General features: G+C 38.7%; 1 protein-coding gene and 1 pseudogene across 1 annotated transcript; one reads left to right on the top strand and one right to left on the bottom strand.

Annotated features, from left to right (window-relative positions):
* Window positions 1–53: 53 nt before the first annotated feature.
* Window positions 54–16687, bottom strand: LOC146467230 (uncharacterized). The gene is made up of 15 exons (XM_085125990.1): window positions 16550–16687; window positions 13679–13733; window positions 13023–13295; window positions 11973–12238; window positions 11039–11093; window positions 10006–10290; window positions 8479–8744; window positions 7257–7591; window positions 6119–6257; window positions 5384–5493; window positions 4518–4576; window positions 4065–4231; window positions 2141–2873; window positions 1110–1565; window positions 54–381 (listed from the first exon to the last, which is right to left on the bottom strand). Exons 1-15 carry the CDS (start codon window positions 16638–16640, stop codon window positions 165–167), a joined length of 3507 nt encoding a protein of 1168 aa, XP_084982116.1. The 5' UTR covers window positions 16641–16687; the 3' UTR covers window positions 54–164.
* A 270-nt stretch (window positions 16688–16957) lies between these two features.
* LOC146467229 (uncharacterized) lies at window positions 16958–18606 on the top strand (annotated as a pseudogene).
* Window positions 18607–19654: the final 1048 nt, after the last annotated feature.

The following is a 19654-nucleotide window of genomic DNA, read 5'->3' as shown; positions in this document are numbered from 1 at the left end:
CGAAGCGTCATAGCACTTTGCTAAATCATAAACATTGCAATATCATTACTTAGTTTCCAAGCTATACAGCTTCTGAAGACAGCGCTTTAATCTTCCTTGGAATCAAGGAGAAAAAAGCGTCTCTCTTATTCCTAGATACAAAATGATAAATAACTGCTTTGCAGTTAGTTTAGACTAACTGAATTATAATGAATTATCTTTAAGTGTAACCTTGCCTTAACAATTATCATGTCATCATGACTTGCGCCTCCCTTGTCAGTTATTTCCACCTTTACGACGACATTGTAATCTTCCGATGCATTTCCTTGAGGAAGCATTGTTGACAAATGAGGAATGTGCGAACCACTTCTGACGATAACCAAGCCAGCCGAAGAAAAGAAACTGTAACAAAAAGGGAAAAGCCTTAAAAACTGTATCTGAGGGCGCTTTTCTATTTCTCAGAACTGGTTGGCCAGATCGTTCATTTCTGGAAAGTACAAATTTGAAACATGCGTTTTATTCTAGTCTTTCAAATGTCTTCAAAATAACTGGTACCCGTTTCGGAGTGACCATTTTTCAAGATTTTGCAGCACCATCCCTTCAAGATGACGCATTCGATTTACAGACTGGCCGGTCTGGCCAGCCGCCTAAGTTGCCGCAACCTGTCATCAAAAAGGCTATTGCGGGAGTTTATAAACCTACTAAAATGTCTAGCGGACCGCATTATCGATCGAGTCTATAATTGCCGCATGAGATCATAAATTAACTAGTTAGAGTGGTTTTTAATGGAAAGTAATTTTGCGTTTGCTTTGGCTTTGTTTTTACTAAACTCTAGCGATTGGTTAACAAACTCGCGCCACTTTCTCAGCCAATGAAAATAAAAAGCAGTCTTGATTTGCTCCCCCGCGCTTGGCGCCGGTTACATATGTTTGCTCCTTGTTCTAATTGGTTCATTTCGCTTTTTGAGTATGCTGTGATCGGTCAGAGTAATTGTTTGCTTTTGGTTTAACGACGCTCAATGGAAAAGCGTTCTGTAGCCTATAGGTCATCCTCTGCGCCATATTCTAGACAAAAACATCATGTTTCTTCAAGTCGTCACACAAAGTCGATGCATTTTAAGTGGCACATACCTAAACGTAAATGTTAAGTCCACATGGTCCATTAGCCATCCAGAGCAGTTCACCGTAAAATTCGTTGTCAACACAAACCCTTCAACTGGTGTAACGTTGCATCCTTTCTCAGGAACAGATAGAGGCGATACCGTTTGAAAGATTATTTCGTCTTCTTGAACACTTCCTCCTTCCACAATTATGGTGCCTTTTATCTTGTAGGTCGTATTCATCTCCAGAGAATATTTGTTTCCCTCGAGCTTACCGGCGAGAACTAAACTTGGGTTATCCAACTCTGTGAGTATTCGGTCAGTTAAGTCTGTGATCTCCATCCAAGAGTGGCTGGAATCTACAGCTCCCAACTTAAACAAAGACCAGCGATGTTCAGTGATGTTTTTGCAGAGTTCTTCTGTGCAATTGGATTCTATGATCATTCTCTTGCTGGGAATAACTTTGGGGCCACAGTTATACAAGCAGCTAAAAGCGTAAGATGATATATGCATGAGAAAGTTATAATCAGTTGGCTGAATCGCCGGCATTTTTGGCTTCATGTTTTGCGAATAAAAGCTGTTAGAAATACAAGTGATAGTTACACCAGGGGTTAATAGAAACATGGAAAACCAGCAAGACAAACAACATAAAAACTATATCGAAGAAAGTTGAGGTTTTGATGGAAATTCATGTTTTTAAAAACCTAGAAACCAAACCCTGTATTTCTGTCTTAATTTTCTTATATGTGAAGTAAGCGGTGGCTTATTTTCCAGTTGTGTAGGTTAATGTGACATTTATCTTCAACCAAACATGTTTTCGGCAAGAGAAGGAGGCCCTAGGGGTAACGAATCATATCATGGATAACAGGGATGGAAATGTTACGTTTTAAACAAAGTAACAGATCTTCCGAGGAACATTTTGGTGGGGTACATACATGACAGTTATACATTGACCAAATGACGCAGTGGTATTACATGCCAATGGACACCTTTGTGACCCAAAGGGTTTTGTCATTCGGTTGTTTATGCTACTGAAATCCATGCGATATAAATGCTTCTCACCTAATGAAGAATGTACTTTGCTTCAAGGTTAGCCAATGGGAAGTCTTCGAGCTTTTCTCGCCTTTTTGAACAGTAAGTTCAAAAACGTAAGTTTGGCCTGCCTCCATCCGATCTACATTCACAACAAGAACTTCATTTACGCTACTGAGTCTTCCAGGACCATAGCCATAGCAACCACCGAATGCGCTTGCTTTTCCATTTGGAATATCGACAACTGGAAGAGGGTCGATTGCAGGAAATGCTTCGTAGCTTCTTCTGCAGAACCATGTAAAGATTAATGGATTTACACTGTCTCCATTTGGGTTGTAGGAGATGGAAGCGTTAAGCGTAATATTTCCGTCTCCCGGAGTTGCCAACGAGACTCCTGAAATGTTAGCAACAGGCGGCTGTTGAAGGACTGAAACGTAGCCATAGTCATATCCTATGACTTTATTATCGGGAAGAATCCTTAAAATGTAACTGACATAGTAGTAGCTGTCCAGATTCTGTGGAGTCATTGACCAAAGGGGTTGACTTATACCAAGTGGGGCAGGCATAAATGCGGTAAAAGTTCTTCCTTTCAAGGATGCTTGGGTAATATGCCAGTATGACTTCAGCTGAGCTGACGAGCTGCAAACTGAGTGGTTTACTTCGGCGTTGAAGACCATCAAGTCCGTTGTATAGAAAACTTTGGCTTGTTCTAGCGTCTTGCTTAAGTTCAGGTTAACAGTTGCAGAGGAACATGAGCAGCTGACTGAAAAACAAAGAACCAATGTCAATAATTTAAGGGAAAACGAAGGTATGCCGAAGTTATTCCAGAGCTGGCTCACCAAAAAATGCATGTACTACTAACTATCAGCAAAACATTTGTCGAACTCACACGTTTAGAAAACAATATAAGACTGGACAAACACAGTCCTTGGGTTAACGTCGCGTTGGACTGAAGGGTGATGACTCAAGCAAGCTTCTGCCGTCGTGATGTATGAATATGTAATGCAGACAAGCATCCTATTCATAGGGGAATAGTAAATTTCGTTTGCAATGTTACTGGAATGTATGTGACGACTTGATCGTTGAAAGAAACCAGCCATTCTGAAATTTTCCGCCCCATCCCCCCCCCCCTCTCCCCGCGCCCAAATGGGTTTTGAATCACTATGGTGAGTTGAGATGGATAAACGTAGTCATTGAAAGGGCAGATACCAAGGGTAGTAGAGATGAAGTGCCCAATACGTTTGACCTGGTTGTTTCGTGGTGTAACTAAAGATGGACTCCGGGTATGGTCAGCTAGTAACGCAATTAGAACCTTCACAGTTTTTTTGCTGTGATTTATCTAAAAGCCGGTTCCAGGGTAATTTTCCGCGGATGAAGATCGCCTTTTTGGCCTAACTCTGTGAATTTTGAACCACTGGTTATTTTTAATATAACGTTTTTTTGCGTACGTTTATTGTTATAAAAATGCAAGTGTTCACATATAGCTACAGTTTTACCAGGCTTAAAAAAATATACCATCACGTTTATTCCATTGCGCATATGCCACACATTGACATTCTTATCCTAGCAGTATGCAGAATGTTTTTCCCATGAACCTAGTTTAATGGCCCTAGCTCCTGTGAGTCTCCTGTAGCTCGGTGGTAGAGCATCCAAACTAGTAATTGGGAGGTCTTACGTTCGACTCCTGATAGGAGCACTCCGATTTCCTTTTTCCGAGTATGCCTGTGTCACTCACTGAAAAAATACATCATTGTCAACTACAGTTTTGTTATAAAATCCACCGAAATGTACCTGTTAACTTCCTATTTGCCTTCAGAACTCGGAAATGTCATTAAAGGCCTGGGCCGGATTCCGTGATCGACATTAAAACTGCCGACTTGGCGGCAACAGCGCATCCCAGTTACATTGTTTACTAAAACATGGCATGAAAATATCTAGAGCAAGCTCTTGTTACCTGCAGTATCTACCACCTCCAAATAGTTACTGTCGAACAAGAGTATGGACCCTATACTTGAGTTTATTTTGCTTATCAGCTGATCCTTGAAGGCTGAGGTTGTGCAGAAGACTTTTACATCCGCCAATGGTAACGTTGTGTTGGATTCAATGCTAGAACTCTGTGCACTGCAAAAACAAGGCTCTTTATTGTAAGAAGCAATTATAATACTGAGAAAAACATAATAGAGTCGTTAATATCAAACATCACGTTATCAAATAGCATATGACGGAAGAAAGCTAAGTGCTGTTTTCTGCAAAATCTCATTTCCCTCAACCCGCGAGTTGTTGGTTGTCTTATAATGCTATAGATTTCAAGATCTTAGTCAAATATTCAAAAAATATTTCCTTCAAGAAAGACTAAGTTAACACATCTCAGCCACATTGTTCTAATCAAAGAAAACGAATTTCCTACCCAAATCTTTGAACCTCAGCCATGACAAAACCATACGATCCATCGAGAACACCGTTTATCTGCAGATAAAGATCGGAGTAAAAACATCAGAGTAACATTATTTAATGGCCGGGGTCTTAATTAGTATTTTCAATGAGGCAAGTGGCTTTACTGTTTCACTTGTAGCAGGCGCCCATGACCCTGTTTGTGGTGATTACTACACTTTTAACTCGAAAGTTCAAACCCCAACTGACTTTTCATTTTATACTGCTAAGACAAGAACAATACAATACAAACTTTATTGACACTCCCCAAAGAGGGGCTTTTCAGTGACAAATAATATAAATTACAACCACGAACGACTGAAACCCTAACAACCAACTCATGAACTAGACCTTTGAATCCACTAATTAAAATTCCATCATTCTATGCGACGTCCGCAACGATTGAGTCATTAGGGAGCTTAAGCAACGACGACGGCGACGACGACGACGATGCCACAAAACAATAGGTTGAATGAGCAAAACAATCGCTCTGCAAGTACGTTTTACATTTTGGTACATTTATTCGCTGTCCTCTGCAAAACAACAACGTGAAATGACCAAATTCTAGGTTTTTGGAGAACGTGAGCACACGACGGTGAATTTTTCATTTTCTTTCTTAACTTGAACGCCCCTCCTACCAATTTGGTTCCCGGATAGTTCGCCGTTTCTGTAGAAGTTGAGCGAGTTGAAATAATCGCAAAGTAGCACAAATTAATTAAAGTTATATTTCCAGGTGACGTATACGTTTTCGTTGCCGTTGTCGCTGCTTAAGCTCCCTATTAAAGCGTAACCGCTCATTACGCTTTGAAGTATTATGGAAAGACGCATTAAAGTCACTGTTACCTCATTCGTCACACTGGTCTTCATGCCCTCGTATTGTTGAGAAGTTGAGTTCAGAAAATCCAAAGTTAGGAGCTCGTTTGCAATTACAAGCCACGTGTTGAAATGGTACACTGAAAGAACAATATTTTAACGGTGTCAAATTAAGCGGGAAGTGAGCAAAATAACTTAAAAATATGATCCCTTAGTTACGCTTTAAAGCCACAAATTCATTTTTTCTTTTTTTTGTCACTGGGTCCTTTTTTAGTCCTTTCTTGGTTACAGCTTATATTCTCAGCTGCAATTTAATTATTAACAACTTGTAAAATCAGAGCGGTTACTAAAATCGTGGACAAAACTGTTGAGAAACTTTTTGTGGACCTACCAATTTCACCGCTACATTCATAAGTGAACAATTTAGCCCCCCCACCCCCTTATCAGTGTTGCTCCGGTAATCGTCCAATCTTCAAGGCAACTTTGAGTCAGGTGGAGGCAGTAAAGGTGTACTGCTCTCCTGTCGGTGCTGTCTTCAAGGGAAATGGAAGTCTTTACCAACAACCCGCATTTTATTAACTAGTTCTGTACAATATTGTAGCATTTAACTACCAGTGTGTCTCATACCATTCCGGTATCCTCTGGGATTTTCTGTCAACAATTGTCTAGTAAACTTTTCCAATACTCCACACAAATGATTGCTACCGTACTACAGTAACGTCATCCATTTACCCTCCATGTAAATTTGATCGATATTCAACTCACGTGTGGTGCCGTACACTTCAACCCTGAGACAATTGTGGTTGTGACGATCGCTTGGATGAAAGCGAATATACTGTGCTTGCACTGGCTCTGTCAAGTGATGCTTTTCAATGGTGTTGGAGTCACCGTGGCGACGAAATTCCTTGGAGAAAGTAAATACATAAGTAATAAGGAAAAGAACTAAACTGTATGGCACCCGCTCAGCTTAAATTTTTGTTTGTTGCCCTATTTCATTATTTATTATGTGACCCTTCTCTGGAATTTCGCAATCATGCACATACATTGATGCAACATCGTCCAACACTTCTTTTGTTCTCATGTGTGAACAAAATTTTGAATTCGTTTGGCCACCGTGTTCAACATTGTTGAACGCGCGCATTCCCATAAAGCTGACTTTGCGGGTATATCAGTATCTCACGAAGATGATTTATGGTTCATATTTCCTTCACCCGTTGCCGCGTGAGTGTTTAAGCGACAGTATGGCGAACAAACAAAGTTGTTTTTGAATCTCTCGTCGACAAAAGCTTAAACACTAGCGATTTCTCTTCAAATAGAAAAAGAAAGGGCAAAGGAGTAAGTGAAACGGTAACACCAGGAAGATAGTCCGACGCGGAGATCGATCGGTCCCACGCCATTATGGTGCGGGTTCGCTTTCTAAGAATTCTGGGTAGATTGTTGTCCCAGATCCTTGAGTCCAAGTGCTACAGCTGAATCAAACATGCTGCATTCGTTTGGCCACCGCGTTCATCACTGTGCATCATCATGCAACAATGTTGATTCAACAGTGTTAGATGATGTTGCAATTGTTTGGCTGCGCCTTAACAGGGCAAATTTGTTATTAATATTTCTGTTAACATTATTCTAGCCTTTTTTTTATTTTTCGTCCGTCACCTCTGCCGTCAGGATTTATCTGCCGTCTGTATTTTGCTTACGAGTTAAATGGTCTTGTCAAGGATCTTTCACTTGGATATCGAACGCGCTAAAAACTAGGCTACTGTTTGCTTTTCAACCATAAACTTCCACGAAATATTCCCACTGTTGTTGGGGGTGCATATTGGTGTACAGGCCAGTGAACTACAGATTGAAATAGAAGTGAATTGCTGTGGCCAACTTTCACTTCACAAGAATGTACATGTCTTACCACATCTGCTCCATTGTTAAACTTGTAGGTAGACCAAATGTTTCCATCCGTTGAAAAAGACAGCTTGAAGGCTGTGACCCATTCATTGCCATTAATGTCCCCCTGGGTATCAACACGGCAAACTGTAAACATGTCTCCAAAGTAAATCTGAAGCCAGTCGATGTTGCTATCACTTGTCAGTGAGCACCAACCAACTCCTCTGTTTCCTCTCAACCGACCAAACCAAGGTTGGTAGTGGGTGTCTGTACGTGTGGAACTGGCAGTCATGTGACTATCAGGGATGATGTCTGGATTGGACACCCCGATGGGCCTCGCAGAGCACTCAGAAGAAAAATCTAAAGGTAAATGGTTTGGAAGATAAAGTAAACATGTCAACATTTTAAAGCTTATTGCATAGTATAGTTTCAACCTGCAGAAATGATCTTGCAGATAAACATTGAACAGAGATGAAGCCCTCACAAATCTGCAGAACAACTCGCAAAACTACAGATTTTGTAATCTATCTAATTTTTTTGAACTGACAAGGTGCTTTTAAAATGCAACGTCCGGTAATTCCTGCTGGGGGCTCGGAAATTTTCTTTCCGAGAATTTCATCGTGTACATAACATCTATTTCATAGCCAGGTAATGCTCGCTGAAATTTTCGTCAGTACGAGTACCGGTAATTCTCAAATTCTTTAATTATCTATGAAGAGAAAACAAAGAAAATCACTACCGTGAAGGATGTTTAGAAATGTGATCTTAATTGTCATAAAATGTGGTGAACTTTTGCTTTTGTGATTTCAGGTAATAGATCAAACACGCGGAAGAGAAGTAGGTTGTAAAAACGAGGCGCAGCCGAGATTTTTTTAAACCAATTTCGAGGTGTTTGGAAATAGGAGGAAACACTCTTTCGAGTGTTTGATATAGCTTCTCAAACTATTGATAATTCTTGGAGAAATTCGAAACAAAAGTTCACAAAATTTTATGATAATTAAGATCACATTTCTTAACCTCCTTCACGGTGGTTTTAGAAGAGCTATATTAAACACTCTTAAGAGTGTTTGATCTGATTTCTAAACTCCTCGAAATTTGTCAAAAAGAACTTGGCTGCGCCTCGTTTTTTCAACTTACTTCGCAGTGTTTGAAAATCGGGTAAAACACTCTTTCGAGTGTTTGGTATATAACTTAACAGCTCTCATGGGATATTTATGTCAGTTGGTTGAATTTAAATGTTTACATACCGTTTATCTCTGTCAATATTTCATTGCCGCTTAAAACCCCCTTAAAGATCTTGAGTTTCCTAACAAGTCCATGAAATGTCTGTCCGGAGTCTTCCTTCTTTCCTATCTGGTAAAAGCTGTGTGAGTTGCTTCTCAGTTCATAACTTGACAAGCCACCTTCAGCTTCTTTACTCGCAGCTAAGGTGCCGTTGATGAACATTTTAGCGAGTCTTAATCCTTGATCCCACGTAGCTGTCACATGTAACCAGACGCCATAAGGAATTGCTCTAGAGGACAAGAAAGTAACAAGTTTCTTTTCTGCGTGGGTGGTTTTAAGACCTTTTTATAGGTCTAATACCGGGCTAAGGAGACAACGTTATTCAGCTGGCTTAACCCTTAAACTCTTAACTTACAGAATTTTTTCACGTCCCTAGCGTTCATGAGTACGCTTGACAACACGCAGATATATCTCTCTTTCTCTGCAGATGACGTCGGCAATCAAATCTCACCCTTAAAAGCCTTAGAGGATTGCATCACTGATGTTAGGAGTTGAATGTTGGGTAAGTTTATGATAAACGACGAAAAAACTGAGGTTTTATTGGTAGGTACTCGTCCGTACCTTGCTAAGGTCTCACTTGATAAGATCAAAGTTGGTCCTGCCGTTATACCAGCAGTACATGGAGTTAGATACATGGTAGTTTGGTTAGACTCCAGCTTTACAATGCGCTCCCATGTTAAGAAGACCTTTTAGTCTACGTTTTTCTTTCTCTATAATATTCGGCGCATACGGAAGTTTCTAAGTAAGGAAGTTACTGGGACTCTCGTCCATGCTCTTATCACCAGCAGGCTTGACTATTGTTATAACCTTTTTTACGGATTACGAGATAGTGTGATTTTAATGTTACAGCGAGTTCAAAATGCCTGCGCCGGCTTGTATGTTGTTTACCTAAATCCGCCGGTCCTATTGTCCTACGTGAATTGCACTGGCTGCCCGCCAAGAATGCGGATGGATTAAAAAAATGCTCTTAATAACTTTAAAGTTTTAGCAGATTTAGCTGTGTACCTGTCAGACCCAATCTCAGTTACCAAGGAATCTCGCTACAACCTTCGCAACACTGACAATGGAATTTTTCTTCAGTATCCTCGAAAAAAGTCGAACAAAACTCTTGGTGATCGCGCATTTATGTTTGGTTTGCCGCTCCTAAATTATGCAAGGCTCCTCCTTTGGTCATCTACTACAAGTCTCTCTTCCTTTAAAGTTCAAGTTACAGACTTTTTTCTAGTTAGGAAAGCCTTCGACTGAGTTTGCACTGTGAAGCGCATTAGAGCATCAAAATAATAAAAGCCTTACCGTGGTCAAACCTTACAAATAATTTAAGTCCGAAAAGAAAGGTGTTTACTTTGAAAGCTCAAATCTGACAATTTTTGTGTGAATCTGTGAGATTATTAAATCATTTTACAAATGAACGGTTAAAAATGGTTCTAGTCTGACGCATGGAAGACGTTTGACCGCGGTCAACTAAACCATAAGCCACAATATCCACTCACGATGTGTAAGTAGCCAGAAGGTCTCTACCCTGCTGGTTTCTTAGCTGGAACCAAATCACCTTCCAGTCACCGTGAACCCAAATTGAAAACTGATGTGGATCTGACCAATCAGCGTAGATGTAACCTGGAGTTCTGGCGGGTTTCAAGACTTTTACCCAACACGTGATCGAAAACGTGGGAAACTGGTAAAGATTGACGGACGGTACGTCTGCATATGACCCATTGCCATCTAAGTACAATGCCGGGACGCCATCTTCGTATCTATAGGAAGCTCCACCTCGTAAACTGGATTAAATTATAAAAATTATGAGTTGGCATTGTTAGTCTGAAATGTCAGCCGTCTCCTTCCCCTAACCTACAGGGCGCGCGGTTAGGAGGAGGAGACGGCTGACATTTCAGACTATGGCATTGTGTACAAAATATGTTTTTTTCTTGCATGCATTATTTCACGTAAGAGTCTAGCTAAGATTTGATGTAGCTAAGATGTTTACGTGGCAGCAGCCTACAATAAACTGCTGGATTACAATAAGCCACTGGAAAGTCTTTAGAAACCTATATAGTGACCGCGAAAGGTGTCTTGCTTTAGTTTTTTTACTTACAGTTGGTAGCTTTTAATTAATTATATGGAGTAAAATCAAAATCGTTGGCGAAGATTATGAAAATAAATAAATAAATAAGAAAATGTACTTTTAGCACCATTCTGTAATAATTCCGTTTTTATCATTTTTGTGATTTGAAGTTCTTTCTTAGTCTTTGATAGGCCACAAGGGAAAATTCTTCGCACATAACCTTCAAGTTTTCCCTGGAAAGGTTGCCTTGTGAAACATTTTCTGTGAGCGAAATCATAAAAAAAACTTTAAAAATGGAATATTAAAGGTAGCAATGAAAACTAGAGTAACAGCAAAGTAATGCACCGTGGTTGGCTCTCTACTCCTCTATAGTGGGATTTCTGGCAAACTAGATGTCATCTCATCGTTCCCAGCAAAAGAAAAAATCAGTAAGTGAATGACAAATAATACACTTTTTTGCTTACTTTACATCTTTCTCCGAGCCGTCAAGACGCCAACCAGCAACCACCTCTGCAGAATCTAAAACAAAATGTATTTTCATATGTGAAAATGGTTGTGACTTCAACGTGGTATCACGTGGTTTTAATTTGTTCTAAGGTGACTGTTATACTCAATTCATAAGTACACTATGGCACGAGTCAAATTTTTAGCGTGCGTTTCTTTCTGGTAATCTTTGTCCATTATTGGAAACCCGGCGAGGGATTGAATTCGGCCCCAAAGAAACAGGGTTTAATGAGAAAACAATTCACTTTGCGCTCAATTTTAATGAAGATTATTTGGACCACGATTATCAAAATTATCAGGCAGCGTAATATAAAGATTATATTTATCAACCTCAGGAAAAATTAAGTGACTACTTCAGCATGCGTGTAAATCAGATCGACGAGCATAACGACATGTTTTCAGTAGCAATCAGGAGCCCATGTATATATTCAATAGCTAGAATATCGTCATTGAATATATCGTCTAGGATATTGTCCTTGGAAAATTTTACAATGACAGTCACTAACCAAAATCAAGTGTAACGATGACAGATATAGCATAAAAATATTAAACTGTGTTTCAATCTTTCCGTTTTGGCAACATATTCACTGGCGGTTATTTACAATCGATTGAAAAAACCTTGTCCCGTGCAAAGTGTGCTGAATGCGACCTGATGGAATTATGGGTGATCTAATTAGCATGCACATCTTTCGTGTTCTTCTTATCTACAAGAAGATTTTAAGCCCTAAAACCGTGCTTTTATTTTTCTAACAAGAATAATGCAAATAAATTCATGGGTCAAATGCTTCCCGGAAATGCGTTGGGTTCTATCGTTTTATGGTTTATACCTTTTGCTGAAAACGATTTTTTTTAATCAAGTAACTACTTTCTAGCAAACATAAAACGATCACATACCCTTCATCTCCGTGATTATTTCACTGCTGTTTAACACCTTCTTGAAGACCTTGAGTTTTCTAAAGAGTCCATGAAGTGATCTCCCGTCACCTTGCCGGTTTCCTATCTGGTAAAAGCTGTGCGAGGTGTTCCCTACTGAATAACTTAACTTGCCGTCCAAAGATACTTTACTTCCGACCTTTGTGCCATTAAAGAAAATCTGACCGAGCGTCAATCCTTGATCCCACGTGAATGTTAAGTGTAACCAGACATTGTAGGGAATCTTTCTAGTAAACAAGGAAGGAACAGGATACTCAGCTACTTGAGATTTGGAAGTGGTATATATCAAATACATAGAGGATTTTACACGGCGGCGCGAAGATATGAATTTTATTTTCGAGTAGTAAAATATTGTTTTTAACACGAGAAAATAAAATCCATATCTTCAAGCCACCATGTAATTTTCTTCTTATTATATAGACAAATCTATCGCCCGCCATTTTTCACCGACTGTTTGCATAAACAACCGTGAAAAAGCGGGGAATTACGTCATCAATATCCTCAATAAAAAGGATAAGGAAAATACGCCACTCGGGTCCCGGATGTAGTTTCATATGACTTTTACGAGTGGTGTATTTTCCAGTAAAACGTTCGTGTCTATATAATAAATAAATGTTTACTGCGGATAACGGATGAATAAGTGAATGACCATCGTAGCTATGCACGTTAGCTTAAACAGTTGCAACAAGAAAGCCTGAAAAAAATTCTTGCTTGAACGGGATTCGAACCCAAGACCTCTACGATGCCGATGCAGTGCTCTACCAAGCCTGAGTGTTTTCTCTCACTGACTGACTGAAAGTAATGAGGCGGTGGTTCTCATTTGAACAAAGAATATTTCCACACCTGGATCGAACAACTTTGGCAGGAAAGCTATGTTGTTATATTTCACAAAGAACTTCATTCGAAAGCCTAACGCCAGCGAGCAGTCTTGGAAAAAAATTGAACGGTCCAGGTACATGAAATCTAGATTGCCCGATTCTATTCATTTCAACCACGCATGCGAGCACTTACTTGTACATAACAATAAGATCTTGCTCCTCTTTGTTTCTCAGCCGAAACCAAACATTCTTCCCGGCACTATTAACCCAAATACCAAACTGTTTCGGCCAGTCAGCGTAGATGTTTCCTGAAGTGGCGGGTTCTAAGAGTTTCACCCAGCACGTGATCGAAAACGTGGGGAATTGGTAAAGGCTGATAGAAGGTACATCTGCATATGATCCATTACCAGCTAGGTACAATGCGTGCACGCCGTCTTCGTATCTGTAGGAGGCCCCCTCTCGTAAACTGTATTTAGTATACAAAACAGTAGAATTACCGATGATTTCTTGAGATACGTAGACTTACAGGTTCTTACTCAGCTGATCCTTTTGATTCAGTGGTGGGTAAATTACTTAAATTATCTCATTCGTAAATATTCTGAAAGTTGGACGATTAACAATAACTTGGGAGTTCGGATCAGTTTACCATTTGTGGTTTATTTAAGAGTCTCACCTTATATTTAATTGGTTACCGGACAATCTTTCTCTGTTCAAGTTTTAAGCTATTTCCACTGCACATGTTTCTCAAACAAAGCTTACAAAACCATAGAAAATTCATTTTAATGGCAGAAAAAACAAAAACAAAAAAAGTTAATGAATGAACGACAAAACAAATTATTTTTCTCTCACATTACGTCTTTATCGGAACCGTCAAGGCGCCAACCAGCAACGACGTCTGCAGACTCTAACACAAAAAATGAACGAAAAATATTTAATTGTATGAAAGCGGCTGTAATTAACAGAAATAAGTGATTGAATATTCATACAATTTGTTAACAGTAATTGAATAACATTGAACTCACGCGATGATAAAATATTTTATCCAACGGATGAGATACAAACACTAGTTTGATGAACAAAACTTGGTGTTTTAAATTCGTTACTGGTAAAAATATAAATGGCTCTGCCAATTGTGTATGGACGTGCGATGCCAACATACCTCGTAAACAGACGATGTTTTCTATACACATAATTAAGCACAACTTTTGCACGCAAGAACCTAACAAATTTTCATGCGAGTTTAAGCAATTTATAATTAATGTATACATTTAGGCTAGCCTAACAGTGGTGCTTTCAAGGACCCTGTTATGGAGCATATGTTGTTATCATTGATGATGAGGATGACCATGAGCAAGGAGCAGAACAATAGGTGGGAGGAAAAAATTATAGAGGAGAAAAGGAAAGGAAAGGGCACGAGAAAGCAAGGAAATTTGAGGCAGCCACAAAACGTGACGGTGAAACAACAATTATGCAAATATAAAGTGCCTTGTTTTTTTTTTTTTTTTTTTTTTTTGCAGGGCTCAGAATTCACGAAACTCTTAGAAAATTCTACCGGTTTTTAATGTTTGGCCCATGGTATATTTTCCATTATTTTGAGAACATGGTGCCTCCGCCTAAAGGAATAAAGGAAATATAAAGAGAGTGAAAAGAATTTTTAATTTCCTTCAAAAATTATCCTTACTCATGATGCAACCGATACTTAATGAAGATTTCTCTGCAAAGTTGTAATTCTACAATGAATTGTTTGTTAATGTTTATAAATGGAATTGAAGTTTTTGAAGGCCAAAGGTGTACATATATTAATTTTTACTGGCGAGACAACTCCTCGCGTTGTTTGTACAAATGTTTCTGTAATTGTGTGCCATTAGTTGGCTTGTGGAGTTTCATGAAAAACATATTTTATTAAGGACGAATTTTAAATCGCACACACGAAAAGGAAAAAGGGAGGTAAAGATGTAATTTACATAAACTTCAACAAGTAGCCTGAATATTTTACCAAATTATTTTTTAGGAAGACGGGAAGCTTTTCTTTTGTTAAATGAGAATTCGATGGGAATATATTCTCGCGTTTCGAGGTTGTCTCTTTACCATCAGGGACGAAAGAAAAAAAAAAAACAGAATTAATATTAATGAAGTCATATTTTAACCAGAGGGAGACTCGCTTATAACGAACCTTTCACAAACATAAATTCTCTTTCTTTAACCTTAATTGTTATTTCAACCTTTAATCGCCATCAAAAGAGCTTAGAACATGAAAACTCATCAAAAGTTAACAAAGAACAGAAAATAATATGGTCGTAAGAACTTTGCACAAAAAATATTTTATTACCCGGGAGGTTTTCGTTAAACCGGGAGGAATTTTATATTCAAAGCCCAGGAGAGGTTCGTTGTTAAAACTGTGATAGATTCAACATAATTTACATCTCGCTTGAACTTGTAATTAAGATTTAATGTTAGCTCTGTAATTGCTGGGGTAAAAGCTTGAGTCATGGCCATAAAAACATGAAACTTCATCAAAAGTCAACGAAGAATAGAAAATTATATGGCCATAAGATCTTTGCAAATAAAATATTTTATTACACGGGAGGTTTCCATTAAACTGGGACGAATTTTATATTCAAAGCCGAGGAGAGGATCGTTGTTATAACTGTGGTATATAATTTACATAATTTACATCTCGCTAGAACTTGTAATTAAGACTAATGCTATCTCTGTAATTGCTGGAGTTAAAGCTTCAGTCATGGTCACGTATTTGGTTTGATCTTTTGATTCTCCATATGACATCAGCTGACAGTTCAAATGAAAGCTGCTGATCACACAGTAACTAATCATGTCAGTCGCGATTAACAACATAGATCTAGCACGTACACCCATCGTCCCAGAGTCTGTGCTCTTCGTGTAGGTATAGAATGTGCGTTGTTCTATACCGTACCGTTCATCGCTGTTCATTATTTCAAAGTTTCCTTTCCCCGATCACTCAACGGACGTATAGAATTCTCTCATTGGCAAGTGTCATTACCTAAGTCAGCCAATATTGGTTTTTAATGAGTCAATTTTTCATCGCAGCTGAGCAAAGTTGTTTCTTTAGAGTTGTCCTTTCAGTTAAAGCCGTAATAGTTAAAGCGCGAAACAAGAGGTGTTTGGTCAGGCCACATGAACTGGCTTGTTTCAAATGTTGCCATGTCACCGCACCCAATTTGCCGGACTCGCTTACAGCACGACTTTAACACAACTTGTTTCAATGTCGAATTTACACCGGCTAAACCCAAGTATAAAACAGTTATAATTGGCTGTGTCGGAGCAAAACAAAAATTGTATAACTTATGGCTGAAATCAGATCGACATAACCTCAATACGGCGGTTGCATTATTTGCTTGCACATGTCGTGCCAAACGAATTCAATGAAACCGTTTAATTCACGCCACCGCAGTACATGTAAAACTACGTCGGAAACGCGCCTTGCAATTTGAATTTTAGGGGTGGAAATAAGCAAATTCGAGACAGCCAAAAATACATGGCTTAAAAGAAACATTCTTTTTGCACTGAATGGATATAATCGATTCTGACTTAACCAAAAATAAAGGTAAAAATAAAATGGAAATTCAACTTCGAGACCTAAATCAGGTAGTTTGAGCGTTTCAGTTAAAGCCAGTGATTACCGAGGAACCAGATAGCATAACCTTACTGTAAAGATTTTTTTTCAAAGGAAACCATTCTCACCTTGTTCGGAACAGATTTTTTCCCCTTTCATCCCGCGAGAAAACAAAACAATCGCAAGCGAAGAATACATGATGATCCATAAATGGTCCATCGCTGGTTAACTAACCAGCCCGCAGTGCTATACTGTAGACCTGGAATTCACAGAGGCTCTATTTCTAGAAGGTCGTACATGATATCGAAACACCTGTGTGAATATGATCAATATTCACACTTCCAAAGGGTTCGTGTGTTTATCGTTAAATTTACGCCCTTTGACATATTTATTGGTGGTTTCTTATAATTAAACTTGTGACATCATTAAAAGTATTCTTTAAAACATTTTTAAGGCTGTATGACTCAAAGGCGTTATGGCACGATATTGTTGTCGACCATTTGCATGTCATCTTACACTGATTTTTACAGCCCAAAATGCTAAACGTTACTGTAAGAAAGGTGAATTTTCCCTGATTAAAGCAGGGCATTCCATTTTCTTTACAAACCTAGCCTGGTTGTCAAAACTTGGTTGCCTTGGTGATGTCAAATTCAGTGAACACTAACCTACTAATAGGAAAAATTCTGTCAAAGTCACGTCTTTTGCTGGCGTCTTCTTAAATATTAAAAAAAATTGTAAACGTTTAATGTTGGCGCCAGCAGAATCGACCTTCTGCCGGTCTAGATCGACAAATGAATGCGGAGGAAACTTTTATAAAATCATCAAAAGTTTATACTTAGACTGGTAGCGAGGCCGAACATGCCGGACGTATTCTAGCATTGCTCCGCTTAAAATTGTTTTACAAGGCCCCAAATATGGTCGCATTTCCTTTAAAATCAATGAATAATGTCTAATAACAAGCAGACATCCTCTAAATCGAAAAACGAGAGAACAATGAAACGTACTCGCGAAGGAAGTTCACAAACAGACGACGACGAGGTCATCAAGGATGACAGCCATGACTGCCATAAGTGCAAGTCAACCGACGCCCGCCAGCGAAATCGACGAGAAACTCACTAGACTCTTAAAGTTAATCCCTGAGCTAGAAATTTACGGGAACAGAATCAAATCCCTCGAGGAGGAACAGAAATACATACAAGAAAGTCTTCAAAGTTCCCAAGTTGAAGTGAAAGAGGTGAAAGATTTACAAGAGAAATTTTCTAAGCAACAAGAAAGCATTGAAGCGTCCATCCAACATGTCGAATGTGAACTCGCGGAATTACAACACACGGCAACGCCGCCACATTAAATTAGAGTGCCACAGCCGCAGAGGTAATTTGAAATTCTTCGGAATCAAGAAACACGCACATTAATCGCACGAAGATACAGAAGAACTACTCAGACATTTTTTACGCAACGATTTAAAAATTCCGCTGGAAGATGAAGCAAACACTCACTTCGACAGAGTTCATAGGTTATCATCGTGTCGTGCGTCTTCTAACACCCCGAATGCCAAACCACGTCTTATCATTGTCAAGGTCTCCGACTTTCACGACAAACAGTTTATCAAGTCCTTCATCAAAAATCTTACGAAAGGCCCCAACTTTGGAATTTCTGATGACTTTCCTAAAGAGGTGGAAGAAATCCGGAAAAAGTTATATCCTTTGCTAAGAGACACCAAACGAGAGGAGCGAGTCGCGTATTTTAAAGCAGAAAAACTCATTATTGATGGATCAGTTTACCGCGGTTCCGAGACAAAGGATTTTCCGCTGTACGGACGTTTAATGTACATTTAAAATCAGTTAATTTAACAGCTATTTTCTCTGAAATTAATCGTGGCTATATTATGGCGGCCAACGCTTGCCTTCACTCAAAACCGGTCAGCCAAAATGCCGAACAAACGATTAGATAAGTCTTTAATAGTTAAGCTGTTTCGTATCCAGTTTGTGCTCTTGTTTTCTTTTAATTACTCTTTCGTTTTCTTGCTTTTTGGCTTTTGTTTTATGTTATTTTCAAATAGTTTTCTATTAAGTAAAATCACTGGAACTATGAGTAGTAAATGTCGCAGAACACATCCTACAAAACAGTATCCGTTTGGTCGATTATTATTATTATTATCATTATCATTATTATTATTATTATTATTATTATTATTATTATTATTAATATTTAGTATTATTATTATTATTATTATTATTATTATTATTATTTAGTTATCATTAATACTACATTTGAACCAAAAAGAAGAGCTAAATGTATAAGAACATTCGAGGGCTAAAGAGGGCTAAACAGTTCTAGAAAAAGAAGACAAGTTTTTCGATGGCTGCACCGTCAACAGCCCGATATTAATTTTCTCCAAGAAACACATTCCACTCCTCAGACAATTAAAACATGGGAAACAGAGTGGGTTGGCAAAGTTGCTTACAGTCACGGTTCTTCACACAGTAGAGGAGTAATGATTTTTTTCAAACCGCGACTTGACGTGTGCATTGAAGAGATCATCACAGATAATTAAGGGAGGTGCGTCTTAATTGAAACTACCCTAGACGATACGAAAACAATATTTGTTAACGTCTACGCAGCTAATGAAGCGAGGCATCAGGTTTCCTTCCTAAATGAACTTTTCAATTCTCTTCTGAAAGAATATATTAACGAGAATATTGTACTGGGAGGTGATTTCAACTGTGTAATTAACAGCTTAGAAAAAGGTGGCAAACCGTTTGATGCAAGAAAGGTGTCAGTCATTGAACTCCAAAACCTGATCAAAACAAACAATTTGGCCAATTCATGGCGTTTTAAGAATCCCAACTCGGGCGGATTTACTTGGAGCAATGCCTCTCAAAAAATCCAAAGTCGGCTAGGTTACCTCTTTGTTTCTAAAAGCTTGTGCAAACTTATTCGAGAGTGTAATATACTTCCAAACATACATTCCGACCATTCTGCTGTACTGCTAAAAATTGCGCTTAACGAAGACAGTCCTACACGCGGACCAGGCTTCTGGAAGTTTAATAATTCGCTTTTGATGGATACCGACTTCGTTGAATTGCTAACTTTTAAACTCCCTGAATTTGTAAATAAAAATTGCGAAGTAAGTGATACAGGTTTGTTCTGGGAAATGATCAATGATCATAAAGCAAAGAAAGAGCGCGACGTGGAAAAAGCTCTGCAAACAAAGCTAATAGATATTCAAAATA

The sequence above is a fragment of the Pavona decussata genome, unplaced genomic scaffold (assembly GCF_977016875.1).
Source record: "Pavona decussata unplaced genomic scaffold, jaPavDecu1.1 SCAFFOLD_137, whole genome shotgun sequence".
Lineage (NCBI taxonomy): Eukaryota > Metazoa > Cnidaria > Anthozoa > Scleractinia > Agariciidae > Pavona > Pavona decussata.
The sequence above is the reverse complement of the archived record's forward strand: the minus strand, read 5'-3'. Positions and strand labels throughout refer to the sequence as shown.

Excerpts from the sequence above, each read along its gene's own strand:
- LOC146467230 (XM_085125990.1), bottom strand. The coding sequence starts at position 16,640 with ATGGACCATTTATGGATCATCATGTATTCTTCGCTTGCGATTGTTTTG. Across the intron at positions 6,258-7,256 it reads TTAACAATGGAGCAGATGTG|GAATTTCGTCGCCACGGTGA; the intron begins GTAAGACATGTA and ends ACTTTCTCCAAG. Across the intron at positions 4,577-5,383 it reads AGACCAGTGTGACGAATGAG|ATAAACGGTGTTCTCGATGG; the intron begins GTAACAGTGACT and ends CTTTATCTGCAG.